Source organism: Labrus mixtus, chromosome 20 (assembly GCF_963584025.1).
Source record: "Labrus mixtus chromosome 20, fLabMix1.1, whole genome shotgun sequence".
In the NCBI taxonomy this organism is placed as follows: Eukaryota; Metazoa; Chordata; class Actinopteri; order Labriformes; family Labridae; genus Labrus; species Labrus mixtus.
In genome coordinates this window covers 14,759,304-14,777,026 of record NC_083631.1, presented here as the reverse complement: position 1 = coordinate 14,777,026, position 17,723 = coordinate 14,759,304, and the positions used below count along the sequence as shown (strand labels likewise).

The 17,723-nt window shown below is 41.9% G+C and overlaps 3 protein-coding genes across 4 annotated transcripts; all 3 read right to left on the bottom strand.

The window, feature by feature from the left end:
- Nucleotides 1-504: 504 nt before the first annotated feature.
- On the bottom strand, nt 505-2,188 carry tcap (titin-cap (telethonin)). The gene is made up of 2 exons (XM_061026863.1): nt 1,861-2,188; nt 505-1,765 (listed from the first exon to the last, which is right to left on the bottom strand). Exons 1-2 carry the CDS (start codon nt 2,010-2,012, stop codon nt 1,375-1,377), a joined length of 543 nt encoding a protein of 180 aa, XP_060882846.1. The 5' UTR covers nt 2,013-2,188; the 3' UTR covers nt 505-1,374.
- A 2,377-nt stretch (nt 2,189-4,565) lies between these two features.
- Nucleotides 4,566-7,531, bottom strand: mreg (melanoregulin). Of its 2 annotated transcripts, XM_061026859.1 has the most exons (6): nt 7,166-7,531; nt 6,950-7,058; nt 6,651-6,813; nt 6,223-6,313; nt 5,961-6,124; nt 4,566-5,442 (listed from the first exon to the last, which is right to left on the bottom strand). In XM_061026859.1, exons 2-6 carry the CDS (start codon nt 7,045-7,047, stop codon nt 5,227-5,229), a joined length of 732 nt encoding a protein of 243 aa, XP_060882842.1. In that variant the 5' UTR covers nt 7,048-7,058; nt 7,166-7,531; the 3' UTR covers nt 4,566-5,226. The 2 variants fall into 2 exon arrangements, with proteins under 2 accessions (XP_060882842.1, XP_060882841.1); XM_061026858.1 differs by having other exon boundaries at nt 6,950-7,530.
- Nucleotides 7,532-7,928: 397 nt separating this feature from the next.
- stard3 (StAR related lipid transfer domain containing 3) lies at nt 7,929-17,005 on the bottom strand. Its single transcript, XM_061026855.1, has 15 exons — nt 16,868-17,005; nt 15,652-15,890; nt 15,479-15,556; nt 15,220-15,297; nt 15,078-15,131; nt 14,664-14,781; nt 14,479-14,580; nt 14,315-14,370; nt 14,120-14,212; nt 12,650-12,712; nt 11,161-11,256; nt 10,973-11,052; nt 10,736-10,840; nt 10,506-10,599; nt 7,929-9,823 (listed from the first exon to the last, which is right to left on the bottom strand). Exons 2-15 carry the CDS (start codon nt 15,862-15,864, stop codon nt 9,701-9,703), a joined length of 1,353 nt encoding a protein of 450 aa, XP_060882838.1. The 5' UTR covers nt 15,865-15,890; nt 16,868-17,005; the 3' UTR covers nt 7,929-9,700.
- Nucleotides 17,006-17,723: the final 718 nt, after the last annotated feature.

Genomic DNA, 17,723 nt, shown 5'->3' with positions numbered 1-17,723 from the left:
TAACACGACGTCCTCACCAGTCCGCATCCTCATTGCTGGTTGTAGTACTCTTCATACACCCCCCTTCTTGTCACAACAAAACAACCTAGGTAGCAGTTCCTGAATCCGCTAATTAGCCCCAATTTATTATATTTCAACAAAACGATTCTTCCTTGGTTGCAGCTCCCAGACCAGTGACCTTTAGGGTCATGTTTATGTTGTTAACCCACTATACATTGGACAAAACTAGCAACACAAACCCCAACAACAAGCAGCTAAGGTCAAAGGTCATCACCAAAGGCTGTGCTAGGAAGTAGTGTTATCGTTTATTTTTTCTGTATATTTAAATATATGCCAGATTGTGGTCTCCATGAGTATGAGTTTCTACTATATAAAAATGTTGTAAAAAAAAATGAAATAAAAGCGTTGGTGGTGAGGTGTGCCATCAACCAATTTTCTTTCCTCAATAAAAACAATCTGAAAATGAATGTTGTAAGGTCATACAATAAAACTGTGACAGAGGAGTGAAGAGCAGCTCAGTTTTTATTTGTGAAATTATCTAGGAAAAATATACATAATTGCACACACATTCTGCTCATTTGTATCCTCAGCTAATACAGAATTTGTTCCTTGATCATATAAAAGCTGCCACGTAACTAGGCAGATCAGTTGACACTCACTCCAGAACAGCTTATTAGTTTCCTAAGTCCTCTTGATTAGAATTGTCAGCTGACACACACACAGAGGGACACACACATCACTTATGTACAGCTGCAGAGTGAGAACATGCCAGAGCATTCTGTACTCTTCACAAAGATCAGAGACCGTGGAGCTGGATGTTCCTCAATCCCCGATACCTCCCCCTGACTCTCTCTCTTTCTGTCCACCCTTCTTGTATAAAACCTATCCTCATTTTGCAGACCATTTTCTCTCTGTCACTTTCTGTATCGTTGCATACATCTAACCATCTACTACAGGTATACTCCATCAAACTGATGACCTCATGAAAAATGTCATTTACCTGACAAGGATATTTGCACTTGTTATTTTATGCAGCATAACTTTTCAGATATGTTGAGAACAGCTGGCCAGCACAGACAGAGATCAGTCTGTTGCACAGCTGAGAATACACACTCTGCTACTCCATCACAATGCAAATGCCTTCAAGCTGACCCCCCAGAGCCCTCAGTGACAAAGTGTGACATTTACATGGTTGCTGTGCTCACCAACAAAAACACAGATAATACTAAACCTACCTATGAATGTCAACAGAGATCGATCTATATACACTTTGTCATAATCTTTTGGACACACTGATTTATGACTATCTTTTTCCAAATGTCATCCTTCTTGTCTTCTAAACGTGCCCTCTTCCTTTTTTGGTCCTTTTGTCTTTCACCCTCTCTGGGCCTCTTGGGACATGGAGCGACCCAGGGCTCTGGCTTCTTTGGCAAACTCCATGAGCGTCGGCTTGACAGGAGGCAGGTCTCTGGTGATCTCGTCCACGGTCCTCTTGCTGGGACAGACTCCGTCTGGGACGGTGAAGGGCTGCAGGTCCTCCTCTGTGTGTGGGGCTCCACGGCCAAGCCTGATACCAAGCTCCGCAGGGGTGAAGATGGGCAGAGGGAGGGTGTTCCTCTTTGGGAGCAGCTGGTGCTCTCTCACCCCTCTTTCCACAGTGCCCACTCTGAAGACACCAGAGGGGCAGGTCTGCTTCAACACCCGGGCCTGCCACTGCCTGGACAGAGTCTCCCTCCGAGATTTGTCATTAAAATTCATTGTCTGCCTGCAGACATCAGAAAAAAAGTCAGAAACTCAGAGACTTACATGAGACATCAAAGAAACCTAGAAATATTCTGTGGTTGGTTAGTGAGCTCTCACCTTTCTTCAGGTTGAGTCTTGAGACTGACACTATGCCAGTCAGCGCTGTAGCTCTCCCTTTGAGCCTTGTTCTCCTCCTTTACACTGCAGCTCAGCTTAGCTCCCACCACCACGCCGTTACGCTTCTCCAGGACAGTACAGATCGGAATCATCTCTGCTGTGGCGAGGTCTGTCTCAGGTAAATCACCTCTGACTGGTCTTGTTGATCAGGCTTTAGGTCTTTCTGGCGGTCCTGTGATGACGCTGTTCGTTTGAAGAAGCGGGGATGCTCCAGCTGGCACTCTCTCTTACTCTTCTTGCGCTGCCTCTGTCTGGGCTTGGATCTGTCCACGGCTTTTATAGATGTTCTGTTTCTATTTCTGATCCATGTTGTCACTCTACAATCAGCGTGTGCTGACATCTGACACCAAGTTCTCCGTGTCTCATTCCCGAGAGCTGGAAGCCACTCTGAGGAGGGGTGGAGGGTAAATGGGTGGAAAATCCCCTGATTCTCAAACTGTATGCCAGGTCACCTCTGTAATCCCTCTGCACATCACTTTCCACTTCAGCTAGGATCAAAGTATCTTAGAGATGAAAGTTTGTTTTGTGATTACATAAACATGCACACAGACATACAACAGCTTTAGACTAAGACAGAATCTTAATACGGATAGGGTTGAGAGCGGAGAGAGGCATCCCGCTAACATGGAAAGCTAACAATGTCACAAGAGTTTCATAAACATAGGATATTTCAGGCATGAAGGTTAAGGAAGAGAAATAAAACATCAGACGGAAATAAAGGTGACAAGCTACAGAACTTTATGTGAGTATCACGATGAATTTAAATCCTAATTCAGTTCAGAGAGGAGTTTATATAACAGCATAGCCTTGTGAAAACATCAAACCCCCTCATTAGATGCCATTACAGCGCTCTGCCTCACAGTAGCAGTGAGAGCTGCATCCCCAGTGATTCATTATCTCGGTGACAGAGCGTCACGCAGGCCATAATCAACTCTGGTTACAGGCTGAGAAACACACCGCACACACAACTCACCTCGGACAGGTGTGGGGTTACCACCAGTTCCTGGTCTGACTCATTCATCCGCATCAGGAAGGGGCATCAGCGTATACCGAAATCAGATATGACACACAGAGCAAAAAGTTTCATGCTACTTACGACACGGGAGCCTGAGAATTCACACTGTCTTCCAATGTGTTTATTATTAGTTTCACGTGTACTAAATATGTGCCAAATGATGACATGAAATATTTGGCTGATATTTTTTATAGCTAAAATAATTCAGTTTCTTTCTATTTCCTATACCCATCATATTTTATGTAACATCTAAATGCTATTTTCTGTCTTCTTGTGAAGTAATTCTTCAACCTGTCAGCAAGTCTTCAGTTTAATTTATGTACATATTCAGCAGGATGACAATGTAGAGAACACAAAGAGCGAGAACACTGGAGGCATCTTTGGGGGTCACGTGTTCACTCATTTTATTATCGCCCTCCACGAGGGCAGCCGGGTTCAAGTCCGACCTGGGGCTCCACTCTCTTCTCCCCGGTTTCCTACTCTATCCAGTGTCCTCTCAAATAAAAGCAAAAAGCCTAAAAAAAAAAAAATGTAAAGAAAAAAATAGAAGAATCCTAATAAGTCAGTATACAAAGTCCTTCAGTGTTGAGATCATTTCTTTGAATTGATGACTCAGAGCAATCAGGCTATAAAGTTGTAGTTTTTTTTTTTTTTATCACCCGAAACTACAAGAGGACATCCGATAGATGAGTCATTTGATGCTAATGAAGGCAGTGGTGCAGATGATCTGCAGAGGTAAACAGTGAGGAGGTTGGCTCTGTGACCGCCCCCCGCCCCCCGCCCCCCCCTCCCATTCCGTCCACCTGCACCAAGCGCAGCCCGGCCAGGAAGAACTATGTGTTGCGTAACAACACTGCCACAGCTGCTGAGAAGTGACATTAAATGAGCTGTCAACGAGAAAGGGACTGGGAGTGGGAGGGAGGTTGTAGGATGAAGCCAGGGCCTGCCTCTGGGTGGTAAATATGGCAAAATATTGTGATTGAACAATTTAAAGTCAGTCTTTTTTTTTTCTTATAAGGAGGGAATGAATTTGGCAGGGCAGATATAGAAGCCTCCTACACAGGTCACCCTGACACAAAGTGCACATTCATTCCATTGATTCCTGCATGCAGTCTTCAACTTGATAATAAACATAATTAATTCCTTATGTTGCAACCACTGAGTGTAAGCAGAAATGTGCATGTTTATGCCAGGTGCTGTGTTTAAACATGTGCCCTCATAACCACATAAGAGTATCACCAACAACAACAAAAAGCAGCTGACCACCGAAACACCATCCACACCAGATCCATCTTGATACCCGGTCAGGTCCCAGCGGGACGATCAGACACCAGGCAGACTGCACCAGGCAGGGATTTGTTGTATATTTGCAGATCAGAGCGTGAGCCAGGCATGGGTCCACAGCCGGCAGGCCACATGACAGAAAACACATCAGACAGGAGCAGCCTTACATTTCACTCAAAAGGAATTTTGTTCTTGTGTCACATTTTCAGCGGAGTCACTGCTCAATTCTCACTCGACAGCGAATTCTTTTTTTTAGTTTAGGATTGTAGAAAGTCATGCAATTTCTTTGACTCTTTGTTGTTGGAATGTTTTTTTTTTTATTAACTCAGAAGTTATTTTTACACTCAACAGTCTGTAGGCTTTATTTCATCCTCAACTGGACCCCACAACACATACTCGTACATTACCTCAGTCATACAAAGAAAGTCAAGTTCAACATACAGTACCCACTACATTGCTTTTCCATCAGCTATTTCTTTTAAACATTTAAATCCATATGCAGACTTTAATGGAGTACATGTGCACACACATGCGCTGGTGAAAAACTGACAACAGATTACTGGGCTATTTATTCACTGTTTTTAGGGTCATGTGATTGAACCAGATGCATGCTGATCATCACAGGACAAATTATAAAAAGGCTCTGCTCAAAGGAACATCACTACCCTGAAGGTTCACAACAGCTGAACAATGATTAGGGTAAGAATTTGATAAATATTGTGTAGACCGAAATAAAAAGGCCTCAGACAGAGAACTTCTTTTAAAATGTTTACCTGAGGATCTGCTTAGCACTTTTAGATTTTCACAAAGAAAACAGAACACGACTCAAGCTGTGCATTTGGGGGGAAAGAGGAAGAATAAGTCAGCTTTAAACATCCAAAAAGCATGAGCAAACATAAATGGGAAACTGACATCTAAGGATAAGAGCCATGTAATTCTGTCAAGGTCTCTAAGGTTGATAACTACTGCCCCCTGTTTGTGTCCATTATAACTGCATCCAGTAAATCTTAGGATCTGTCACTCAAGTTTCCATCCTCTATATCGCTTTGATCCTCACCGTCTTCTTCATCTCGTCCGTTCATGGCTTGTTCTACTCTGGCCAGCAGCAGTGGCAGGTTTATGGAAAGGCCGGGGGTCTCCTCATCGGAACCATCAGTTGGAGGAAAGAAGCGCTTTGCCTTTGCCAGAAAATCTTCAGCGATATCTAGGTATATGAGGCGGTCCTGTGAAGAGGTACAGAAGAAGACGTTGAAGCAGTAAATGAACTTTTACACGTTGTGGTTTGCTGTAACTGTTGTGACTAATGTCCTCTTGTATGTTGTGTTTGGGTTTTTGTCCTCTTATGTCATTCAAACTTCCCATTTAGGGATAATAAAGATCTGATCTTTTGGTATGTGATCTGAAACTCTTTGTTTTTACCATTTATAATTATAACAAACAGCAGAGAGATAATCAGAATCCTCAAAATGTAACACACATCAAATCCACACCTATCTAAATAGAGATCTACACATTATAAGAGGCCCTAATCCTTCACTTCTGATCTGCAGAACAATCTCGAAATAATTGTTAGCTTGGTTTAATTTGGCAATTTTGCAATATTGCCAAATTAAAACATGGACAACTTGACAAGACTGCTGAAAGGAGTTCAGGAGGTGAACCCCAGTTGTCGCTTTGTCTAACTTAGCGGGATTAGTAAGAGTTCAGAATTCATTTGAGCTCAAACCCCCCCCGGTCTCACCAGGATGAATAGATATCTCTCTGGCGGTGGCTCTCCGCTGAAAAAGATAGAGGTCTCAGTATGAAGCGCCTGCAGCATGGCACGTGCTGCAGGGGCGTTACGCATGCGGTCATGTGATGCCCCAGCAGACACCGTCAGCAGGGATTCTGCCTCCGTCATGAAACCTGGACAACAAGGCAACTATTAGAATGTATGCATTCTGTATTTATAAGTAACAGTTTATCCCCCCCCACATCCCCCCATCCCATGTGTCCAGCGTTACCTAAATTCTCCAAGATGGTCTTCCATTTCTCTCTGACTTCTCGACGAGTATCTCTCATGGCCTCGATGTCCACACTTAGACGGCGATAGCCCTAAACCAAAAAAAAAAACACTTAAAAAAAAAACCCTCTATAGGAGAGGCTGTCCTGCATTACGCTCTTTTTCCAGGATAATTCCATGATTGTCCTGCTGACTCATGGTTGTTGGAATGACTGATCATGATAATTAAGAACTTTAGATTACTTATTATTGTTTTTTTTCTGTCATCCACACATTTTTGCACTCCATCTTAATACATTTCATCATTCTTTGCACCAGCTAGCATCCCCTGGAGTTCCCTCCATTGCTGTGCAAGTTGTATGCTTTTTTTGTCTTATTAACTTCAGGTAAACGTCAAAAGACTTCATGCTGTAAGTTAGAATGACACACCGTTGATCCCATGCGGGTCTTGGTCCTGGCCTGCAGCAGGCCGTAAAGGACCCGGTCATCGTCTCGCTCCGAGTGGCTGCGGTCTCCTGGCGTACTCCACAAGTTGGTCTCCTCATCGCGTCGCTTCTGGACCTCACGGTTAAAATACTCCAACGGGTCCTGACTGTGTGAGCCATCAGACACAGGCACCCAGAAGCACAGTTAGTACACATTTAATATTGATCAATTGTGACACAAAAGAAAAACAGAGGAAATACACTTGTTTGTATTATATAATAATTCTGGACTTATGTTCTTACGGTACTAAAGGTTGCTTTTCATCTTCATCGGCTTCATCAGCAGCACAGCAGCAGCAGCAGCAGAACTGCATGCAGAACCTCTTAAAGGCTGAACCCATCTGTCCAGAGTCTGCAGGTAGTAAGTGTTCACAAGAGCAGATAATCCAAGAAGAAAAAAAAAAAAAAAAAAAGTTACAAAAAGTTACAAAAAGCAAGTCACTGATTCCCACAGTCTACCTAATTTTCAGCTTCACATCGTTCAGGACTCCACCGCTTCTCCACATCCAGTAGAAGTTTGTCCTCTAGAAAACAGGCGGAGACAGTCTGTCCTGGAGAACTTCAGGCAGACAGCGGCCCCCGAGGATTAGTGCCTCTCATCAGCTGAAAATTAAGGAAAATGAGAGCAGTGAGAAGCTCGCTGGCCCAGCCAATGAAGAAAACACACACAAATATTCACACAAGCATACACTCAGAAGACAGTCACAGCACAATCATGTGAGCCGCTCCAGCATTGTGTTTTGCCCTGGGGACAACTAATGACCTCTCCAACAGTAGGTCTAATTACACAGTGAGGAGCCAATGTTGCATGCCTGTATTCATTTCAGGGCCAATTACTTCAACACAAGTCTGCATCGTGAACGCTGATGTTGTGGAATAATAATGTCTGATGTGGAGGATGCCTCAGACACTAATAGAAGGCCTAGTTCTAGACAGATGTGTTGGGCCTTTTTGTTAACAGTAAGGCTACCACACGTGAGAAAGGTCTCTAGTCACAGGGTGTGTGATTGTTCAAGACATACTGTAAAATCTCCCATGATACAATGCTGGGAAATACATGGCGATTAAAAAATGACTGTGATCACTTGTTGGCTAAGAGGCATTGTATTAGTTGCTAGGGCAGCTGGAGAGGGTTAAAATAACATAATAACGTAACATAGAGCATTTCCAGAAAAGGATATGCTGACACATAAATGCAGGATAAAATAAATCAAAGCACAGATTGATATGAAGACATTTTATTAGACATAAGACACTGGTTAAGACTCCAAAAGTGTTGGTCAGTAGTCCTGTGTGTGATGGCTTTAGGTGAGCATGTTTGGTAAATGTTCTTTAGTATGTATACATTCAAACATTTTCATGAAAAAGAACAGAAAATGAATCACAACAAGCAGGTTCTGAATGAATTCAGTATTATCTTTGCTGAATGTATTGATTAAACAGCATAAAGCAAAATGTAATGCATCTGTTGATATAAAGGCACAATATTGTTCTAATGAATTACCTTCATTTGATATTCCCTCTTTACAGTATCAAGCTTAACTTTTCTTTTTAAAAATATAATATTTCTAACAATATAACGAGGACTCCATAAGAAGGAATCACTGCTAACTGTGATTGCAGCACCAAATAGCGGTGCTTACAAAGTCAAACTCCTCACTGCCATGAGGCCATGTCAAGAGTGTGACGTGATGAATGACCACTGGCCACTCCTCGCATCACGTTTACAACCATCAATAAGCTCCTTCAAAGTGTCAACTGTTGAAACGTTTTTCCATGTCTTGTTTCTCAAGACTCAAAGCGTGTGGAAGAACAAGTGACTTCCTGTGGTTCAACTCAGCAGCCTAAACCCTAAGCCTTCTGTAAGCTTTATTACATACACGATGATACATTTTTCTGAGGTGCAGATTTTTGGAAAAAAAAAAAGAATAATAAAAATGTTCGAGCTAGAAGCAACATTTCAAATGATTAAAAACAACATAATGATGTGTAATTGCAAAAATGGTAGAAAAACCTCTGAAGTTGGAGTATCTCAACGCCAGAGGGGACGAGAGTACTACAGTCAAAGAGAGCTCCATCAGTAAACAGTAAAAGCCTTTGATGACAAATCAGTAATGCTATTTTAACACAAGGACACTTGAGGTTATTGGCATTAGTGGTTACACTGTATCCTAGTTTAAAAAGATTACCATCATGTGCCTAAGCTGAGCTTGATAATTAATTTGCAACGCAGACCGACATCGTCCTGGCGTGAACTCGTTTCTGATGCCACGCAAAACACAAACAGTATTGAAGACTCTCAGAAAGATTGCAACATGTTTTTGCAGCCTGGCTTTCACTGTTTGGATCAGTGGTGATGAAACAGCGCGACAGTGTGACTTCTTTCCCCGTTCATCACACTGTGTAATTAAAGGAGATTTAACTGCGTGGACTTTTAACTCATTCAGATAAAGTGTTTGTGAAGCGTAGAGTTGTTTAAGAGCAGGTGCAAAAGAGGCATATTTGAGAAAAAACGAAACAAAAAAGGCACAAAACAAAAGAAAACCCCAAAGAACAAAAGCAGAGAACACAAAGGCGTACAAAGAATGCGGTATGATAAGGCTCAGAGAGACAGCTGCTTCTGTACGAAGTGAGACAAATGCCCACCCGAGAATCACTTCCATCTTCATTCACCTTTTCTCGTTTCAGTCGTGGCTACCCAGCAACAAATGAGCTGGCGTGATCAGGATCTATGGTTCTCATTGCATGCTGAGGGACACAGCAAAACAATTACAGGTCCACGTAAAATCATCAATCGTCTCCGAAAACCGAATTACTCCTCTTCTTCTGTGACTGCAAATGTATGGTCACAAGTCTCCCAGTGCGTGAACAAAATGTAGTCCGCTCGGCTACAGTTAGCTCATCCCTCCAGCTCAGAAGCGTCACATGGGTCCTGCTACACCCTTTTTCCGGGTTTAGATAAAAACGGAAAAACCTGACTGGACGTCCCTCCTGTCAAATGTGGTGGTGGGAGCGGAGGGAAGGCCGCAGCTCACAGATCCGTTGGCGTAAATGAGTCATGAATTCAAACATGGTGGCAGCCAGACTCTGGTGGATGAGGTAGCGAGGAAGTCGGCCCTGACGAGACACAAACAGTGAGTGTTAATTGTGTGCTTTTTGCAGTTTTAATTCCCCACCACGTTTCATTTTAACCAGCATGGCTGAATTTCCTGAATGGAAAGTATCTGTCTGTCAGTCAACCACACAGATTAAAACAACCAAACAAATATCCTGCTGTGAAATTATTAACACTTAGCAGGCAGTTCTCTTGAACTAAATCTTAATTAGTTAAGTATTCTGTGGAGATTTTCTCTGGTGCCATTATCAGGCCAACATTTCCCATCAGCCTCAGTTTAACTGTTAAGAGTGCCAATGCAAATATCAGCATTCTTAAACATGTCAGCAGACGGTGGACTTGGTTTATGTTGTAACCTCCTAGCATCAGCATGTTAGCTTTTTCTCTATGAACATGTTAGCATTTAGCATATCTGCAGCCGAGCAGAGCTGTGAGTATGGCTACGTACTCGCCAACTTAATAACATGTTTCAAGTTCTTTTTCCTGACTGTTCTTCAAGTCAAATGTACATTCTTGGGTTTACATTGGATTCTAATTTGATCACAGATTGAATAATTATTTTTTAACCCAAAAGTGCATCCTGCCTTTATTCACCTGAGCAAGATTCAAAACCCATCATGCTTTGCCTCCATTAACATAAAGATGAAAAGAACAACATATAGTCGTATATACGTATCTTCTCACCTTTAAGTCCGTGTTGAGGACCCAGATGAAGGTGCAGATTGACGGGTTGTTGATGGATTTGAGTACTACAAATCCTCCTGGACCGTTCTCTCCCCTGAGGCCACCAATCAGGACAGAAGAGGAGACAGAACAGCCACAGAAAATAAAGTAACACAACTGCAAATCAATAATGTTGTTTTTCTAATTTCCTGGATGAGAGACAAGGAGCCCAGCTACAGGCACAGACTGACCTGACATAGCGACCACACGGAGGTTTGGCGTCATGGTCGGTTGCCATGCCAGCAGACAGGTAGCAGTCCCGTTTGCGTTCCACTCGCCGAACATTAACAAAATCCCTCAAGGAGGAAAAAGATCAATCAGACAATCAATATGCGCTAATTTAAACTTGCAGTCTTGCATGCCAGAAAGAGAAAAAGGGGAGAAGAGATGAGAGATAAGAGAAAGCAGCATATTGAAGAGCGCCATACCGGGCAGACACGACTCCTCCAGCTGCTCCAGCAGAGACGTCGTACGACACCAGAGTGTTGTCGTCTACTCTTTGAAGGATCTGAAGGGGAGGCGGAGAGAGAACCATTAGACTCTGGCACAACTCACCTCAGCAGTGAAGATGTTCAAACAGACAAAGAAGAAATGAAAGGTGAGTAAGAGCCGTCACCTGGCAGCCAGAGACAGTTCTGTTCCACTGGACCATCTTCTCTGGCTGCAGAATCACTTCCTGATACACAAGCTCAGCTGAACACTGCATCAAGGCCTGAAACGCAAACAAACATCCACTCAAGAGTCAACACTACTAAAAAAAAAAAAAATGACATCATGATAAGGCGGGAACATCCAGTGCAGTGTATAAGAAAGAGAGTGGTATGAAAAAAAAAAAAAAAAAATGTTGGCACAATCTTGTTTTGACCGTGTTGTTTACATGATCTCTGGGGTCAGCACCATGGAGTTCAAAAAGTCAAAACTTTGTGTGTTTACAGTCATTGTCCTGCTGGAAACCCCACCGTTTTTTTTGGGTTTTTTTTCTCTCTAGCACGACACACTGAACCATTGTTTGGACAGATGTGATTAACAGTCCTTCAAGTCAAATGGTTATTCAGTAACATTCCTGTCTTGTGCAACACGGCGGTCACTTGCTGAAAGTGCAGCTCAGTCAATCATTATTGTTGTAAATGACCGTGACTCTGAACGTTGTGGTGAAGTGAGTGAAAGGAAACATTATGGAAAAGAAGCTCTGTCACAAACAAGTGGTTGATGATGCTTTTTAAAAGCAAATGTTAAAGGTTTAATTAAGTGTCATAAAATTATTATTTACAGAGTTTTCTTCATTCATTTATAACTATTTTCAGCTCAAAATCTAATTTGATGAACACGTCACTCACTCACATCAATAATGCTACACACTGTGTGTGTTTTTAATTTTAATAACAATAACTCTTTCCACAAGTGGAAGTGGAAATACCTTGTATTTTTCTATTATTGTATTTCTTCACCCTTTATTTAATGGATGTAAATATGTTTGATTTTTAACTTCTTGTTATTTTTAATAATTATATTCCTGCTTCTTGTTTTCTAGAGCTGTTGTAACGCAAACATTTCCCCCATGGGGGATCAATAACGTTTATCTTTATCTTGATCTCATAATGGTCATTTTTTGTACACTTCAGTAATGTGGCTTTTCGATGACAGTAGAGTTGTCGTGCCCCCTGACCTTTCAGCCAATCACTTTCCCGGCCACCTAGCTAGCTTCTTGACGTTAGCATGAATCACTGAGCCTGCAGTCCTGCTATCACTGAAATAGATCTGTGTGTTAAACTGAGGGAGAACTCATCAACACACAAGGCTTTTTTACAATAATATGAGGCTGTGTTTGTTGAACTGCACAAGAAAAAATCTGAGGTCCCAAAACGCCCTTTGTTATAAAGCATCCTGTAAAATGCAGACTTCTTCTAAAGTCAGTTCTGGGAAATTAACTGTAAATTTGTTATACATCCCGGCCTTCTCGTCAATCAACACATCTCAATCAATCCTTACATGTGAGCGACTACAACATGTGTACCAAAGAGAAATAGCTGCAGTGTAGTGAGTCTGACTGTGATTCACTTTTGGTGACACAGAGTCACAACAAATACACAAAGCTGCTGCTATACCTTGAGAATGAAAGTCTTTCCATGGAAGGGAATCTCCAGAGTGTAGACAGAGTCCCCCATGTCCTGACACGAGACAAACACAGGGTTAGTGTCATGACGCTTCTGCTTTCATTTCTGAGTATCTGAGGAAAACTAAACTGAAGGCTCTTCACACATTGATAGATCTGATTTTCTGCTTTGGTAAATACGGATGACTGCAGTGATTTGTGTTTCTAATACGGATCGGCTTCAAGCTGCTAAAAGATCTGGTTTTAATGAGTTCAGGATCTCACAGATAGCTCACTCAATCTTCAACGAACTAACATAGAAGATTCTGCTTTACTTGTTACAGTATATCTGCAATATGCTAATATCCATATACAAGTTATTTTATATTACCTTTATTTAGACACGTTAACACATGGGGCCTCACTCTCAAGAGATACCAGGCCTCGTTTTTAATTATTAACTAATTCATGGTAGAGGTGGGCGATATGGGAAAAATATCACATCACGATTTCTTTTGGGCAAAATCACGATCACGATTTTATCACGACAAATTTCTAAGTTACTGACCAGTTCAACCAAACTCATTTCCCTGTATAATATTTTTAAATGCACAAAAACTGCGCTGACAAGTTTAATCTATTTGAAAAACATCTTTGTAGGAGGTCTGGAGGTCTCTCACCCAGAACATTTTATCCATTCATCATTGGACTAACTTTAGTTTAGTTTATAATCAAACATAATACAGAATGTGTTCATTCTGTGACACATGATCAAAGTAAGTTTTACTGACAGAAGAGTTTAATTCACAGAGGGGGCGGGACATCGTTGACTGACAGACAGACAGTCACCATGGTTACTCACTCTCACCTACCTGCTGCTTTATAACGTCGTTTAGTGTAATCCCTATAAATTTGGTTATCACAACGTGTGAGCTTCGGGTGGAGAAAATTGATAAGTAACTTTTAAAAACTGAGAGAGAGCAGAAAACACCGACAGCAACATTTTAAACAATCTGTCAAATCTGTCTGACTCTCTGCAGACTGTTAACGTCTCTCCGTGTCGCTATCTGAGATGTAAATTTAACTATGCAAACTATGCAGATAAGTTAACTGTTGCTCACGGCGTGTGGGTTTGAGAAAATATCAGAACAGTTGCATATTACCGGGATGGAGTTGTTTTTTGCGGACTTTACTTTTAAGTTTCGTTTTCACCGCTGCGGAGCAAAAAAGGAGGGAGGGAGACGTGTCTGTGTCGGAGCATAAACTGCAGCATGATAGAATAAACACATTAGCCCGGTTCTACGATCTCTCTGCTTTGGCAGATCGTCAGCACGTTAAAATCCTTCACGATCTAAGATTGTTATATCGCCCACCACTAATTCATGGCAAGTGCGTTTGTATGGTGTGAACTATTGGGACGTTTTGGTTTAGACAGCCTGTGAGAGGTAAGACGTTGATTTGAAACTGATTCACACACACTCACATTGTTTTTCTCAAACTTCCAGTTGTCCTCCTGAGCGAGGATCTGTTCTACCACAGACATAGCCTCACGACCCTGTCGGACAAACTCCTTCTCCTGGAGGAAGAGGAAGGAAGAGGAGGAAAAGAAAGCAATGGTCAGGCACGGTGAGGCGAGGAGCAGCGCAGAGTGTAAAGACTCCTCAGACTGATGCAGTACCTGAGCAGTGACGGCTCTGCGTCCAAGCCCCTCCTCATCCAGATCCTCCTCAGAGCCTGCAGAGTTCAGAGAAAAAGCTTGTGAATAAACCCGCTGACACAAACACACACAGTACTTGAGGCTAAGTGAGCAGAAGCAGATCTGTAGAGACGAGCACACATCACCTGCCAGGGACTCAGGAGGAGAGTAGAACTGTCCGTCTGAAACAGCTCGCGGGTAGATCATGGGGGCTCGTTCGCAGGCTGCGTTCACCACCGCGAGGTAAGCTGAGGTTACAACACAAAAGAAGTTAAAAAACGGATTTTTGTCGAGTCGTGTTCCAACATGTCAGGGAATCTCTCTCTCTCACCTCTCTCATCATCAGCCTCCTGAGGGAGAACCTTAAAGTCCAGGAACCAGGTCTCCAGCCAGGCCACCACGAAGGAAGTGATTGGAAGCACGTAGCCAAAGGCATTCTGGGAAAGGAGCTGAGGACAGACACCATGACATCCAGGAGCTTGAAACTTGTAAGACTTTAAACACTGTTAAACTTCCATGACAGATAAAGCAGTTCACTTCCCCAGTGTTCCACATAACCAGTTTACAGTGGGCTGTTAAATGTCAGAGAAAAGCAACCAAACACAGTAAGGATACAGATGTGCTGCATAAAAGAGTCATTAAAGCTCAGCTGCACCCAAACAAACACACCCACACACCCACACACACACACAAAGTGTTTGTGTGTGGGTGTGTTAAGTGTTAAGGTGTGTTAAGGTGCACTCACATTGGATACGATGACCTTCACAACAAGGAAGACGCTGGTCACCAGAGTGGTAATCTGTGGAGGAAGACGGGTTGTAAGGATGTCCATGTCTGCTCAATACGGTTTCATTATTGTGTGTTTTACTGTAAATGAGATCACTCACCGCAATAACCCACCAGTGCTTTAACCGAAAAGCAGCGTAACCCACTTGTAGACAGAGGAAGCGAAACACAGCGAGAAGCTGAGACAAGGAGGAAGGAAGAGAAAAAGAAAAATGAGCCAAGGCAATAACACTATCATGTGTTGCAGACATGCTGACTTCAGCTTAAGTTTGTCTCTGCTCTGACATATGACCAACATTTGCAGCTCAATCAGACACTATAATTCAGGTCACATAAGAGACTTAGTTTTGACCCACTTACAAAGATGTCGAAGAAGGAAGACCGGTAGTTATATTGGACAACCTCTTTTTCTAAGCTGGCCCAGATTGAGCTGGAGATCTGCAGAACAGAGCACATCAGAGTCTTACCCCCTCAGTGAACAGAACAATACACACATCACCAGAAATCCTTCTGGCTGTTAAAAGCAGACTCACATTCAGCTCAATGATCCACAGAAGAGAGATGAAGAGGAGGTCAAACGTCACAAAGAGACAGAAGGTGCGTCGGACGTCGGAGATAGCTTTTCGCTCTGCAGGAGGAACCAGCAGGTACGGGGACGGGAGAGACAGGGACGTGGAGTAGGAAGCGTTCAAGGAGGCGATGGCGGGGAGGTTCCCCCCGAGCTCCCCATAATCTCCACCCGGCATTCCTGCGGTAGGACAGGAAACTCGCCCTGCAACAAGGAGCACAAACTTTGTCTGTGTAGATACTCACCGAGTCACTGCCCGTCTGTATTAACCACGAAACACAGGAAATGTGCAGAAATAGACGCTGATCACTGATAGTTTAAACTCTAAACACTCACTATTGAAGGAGATTAACTGAAAGGAAAGCTCTTGTATGCAGAGCAGAGATAATACTTTGTGGACAAACTTTCTTTGACCCGTGGTGAACTATTTGACCTTTTACAACTCACAGATTTTTGTTGCTCAGTTAAGTTAAAAAAAATGAGTTTATGAACAGAATATTTCTCCATCAGTATACTTGGGCTGGAGCATTTATGTAGCGCTGCTTTCACTTTGAAATCAGACTTTGTTTATACCAATGAGACAGCCTGTAAAAGCAAGAGAGAATACTTGTTTACGAGTGTTTACCCAGTGAATCATCCTCAGCTTCAACTGTCTCCTGAAATATTTGGACAAAGTTAACTTATTGTTTAAGTACCATTAGTCATCTGCTATTTGTCTATGTACTGAGTGAAAAAACAAATGCATACGCAGTGGATGTAGTCACTTCATTTCAACCCCAATTTGAAGATTCACATTTTAAGTATAATCTAAATACATGAGTCCCCCAAACTCCTCTCTTCTGCTAACAAAACAAACTTTCTGAATTACTTCAGTCTACATATGGCTAGCTAGCAAGCTTACATACACCAATATTTAAAAAAAACGGACAGAAAATAATCGCTAAGATGTTTGTTTTACACTTATTTCCTCTGGTAAACAATAAATAACCAGCTAATTTACCCAATTGACAGCTACTCTCGTTAGCTCACAATGGCTAACTTACCTCCGTTTGCAAGCGTTTTACTCTCATTTACTAACTGTTACACACTAAAGAAATGTGATATATATGCATAACGTATCAAAACGGTAGCTAACACTATGAAGAACAAATCAAAGCGTTCTTAAATTTGTGTTTTCTTACCTCAAAAGACTAACTTGTTTTACCGCATCATCGTCGCCTACCGAGACTTCCGGGCTGACTTTCCAAAGAGTTACTATCGCTGCAAGATGTGTCACTCCGACATTCCATGACAACTGCGCGGATCTTCCCGTGTTCCTAAATTGTCGTTTTATTTTGAAAGTATTTCCGGGATGTCATATTCAACAATTATATGTCTGACTCATAGACTGTAAATATTACAGTCTGACTGTCAATCACTGTCTGACTTGATGCTCGGTAACTTCATGGTTTACACCCTGTGATTACGACAACCAACACATTTATGATAATATAATATGACATGATTTTAAGTTCAGGAATTTATAGTGCCCTCGACAGTGCGAAAATTGTTTTGGTTAAAATAAATATAGTTATTTAAATTCAATTCACATGAGTTTAGACTCAAATTAAAATTAAAATATCCTTTATATTATATATATAATAATATTATTTGAAACCACCCCCATACATTTCTCTCCTTTTTATTATTTGACATCACCAAATAGATTTTAAAACTTTAGCTTAACTCAAAATAATTTACTAACATAACTTTACCGCTAGAGGGCAGAACATACAAACAATACAAACAATTTATGACTTTCAAGTTTTTGTTGTTTGTTTCCGCACGGTTAAGGTATTTTAGTCTATGGTATTTTCTGAAAGGACGAAAAGGAAATGTAGCCTGAAGTGTCTCTACTCAGATTCACTTGCATTGATGAATAATATAGTTCATAGATTGAACCACTAGAGGGCGGTGAGGCCCTTCAAAATAAATTGCTCTATCTAAACAACAACAATATGAACAAGAATAGAGAAAAAATAAAGGAAATTAAATAAT

Bases quoted from the DNA above. Each gene is read 5' to 3' on its own strand.
- tcap (XM_061026863.1), bottom strand. From the start codon at position 2,012: ATGATTCCGATCTGTACTGTCCTGGAGAAGCGTAACGGCGTGGTGGTG. The intron at 1,766-1,860 runs GTGAGAGCTCAC...TGATGTCTGCAG, and splicing joins AAGACTCAACCTGAAGAAAG to GCAGACAATGAATTTTAATG.
- mreg (XM_061026859.1), bottom strand. From the start codon at position 7,047: ATGGGTTCAGCCTTTAAGAGGTTCTGCATGCAGTTCTGCTGCTGCTGC. The intron at 6,814-6,949 runs GTAAGAACATAA...TGGCTCACACAG, and splicing joins GAAAAGCAACCTTTAGTACC to TCAGGACCCGTTGGAGTATT. The intron at 5,443-5,960 runs GTGAGACCGGGG...ACCTCTTCACAG, and splicing joins AGAGATATCTATTCATCCTG to GACCGCCTCATATACCTAGA.
- stard3 (XM_061026855.1), bottom strand. From the start codon at position 15,864: ATGCCGGGTGGAGATTATGGGGAGCTCGGGGGGAACCTCCCCGCCATC. The intron at 15,132-15,219 runs GTGAGTGATCTC...CTTCCTCCACAG, and splicing joins AGCACTGGTGGGTTATTGCG to ATTACCACTCTGGTGACCAG. The intron at 14,213-14,314 runs GTACTGCATCAG...CTCTTCCTCCAG, and splicing joins GCAGAGCCGTCACTGCTCAG to GAGAAGGAGTTTGTCCGACA.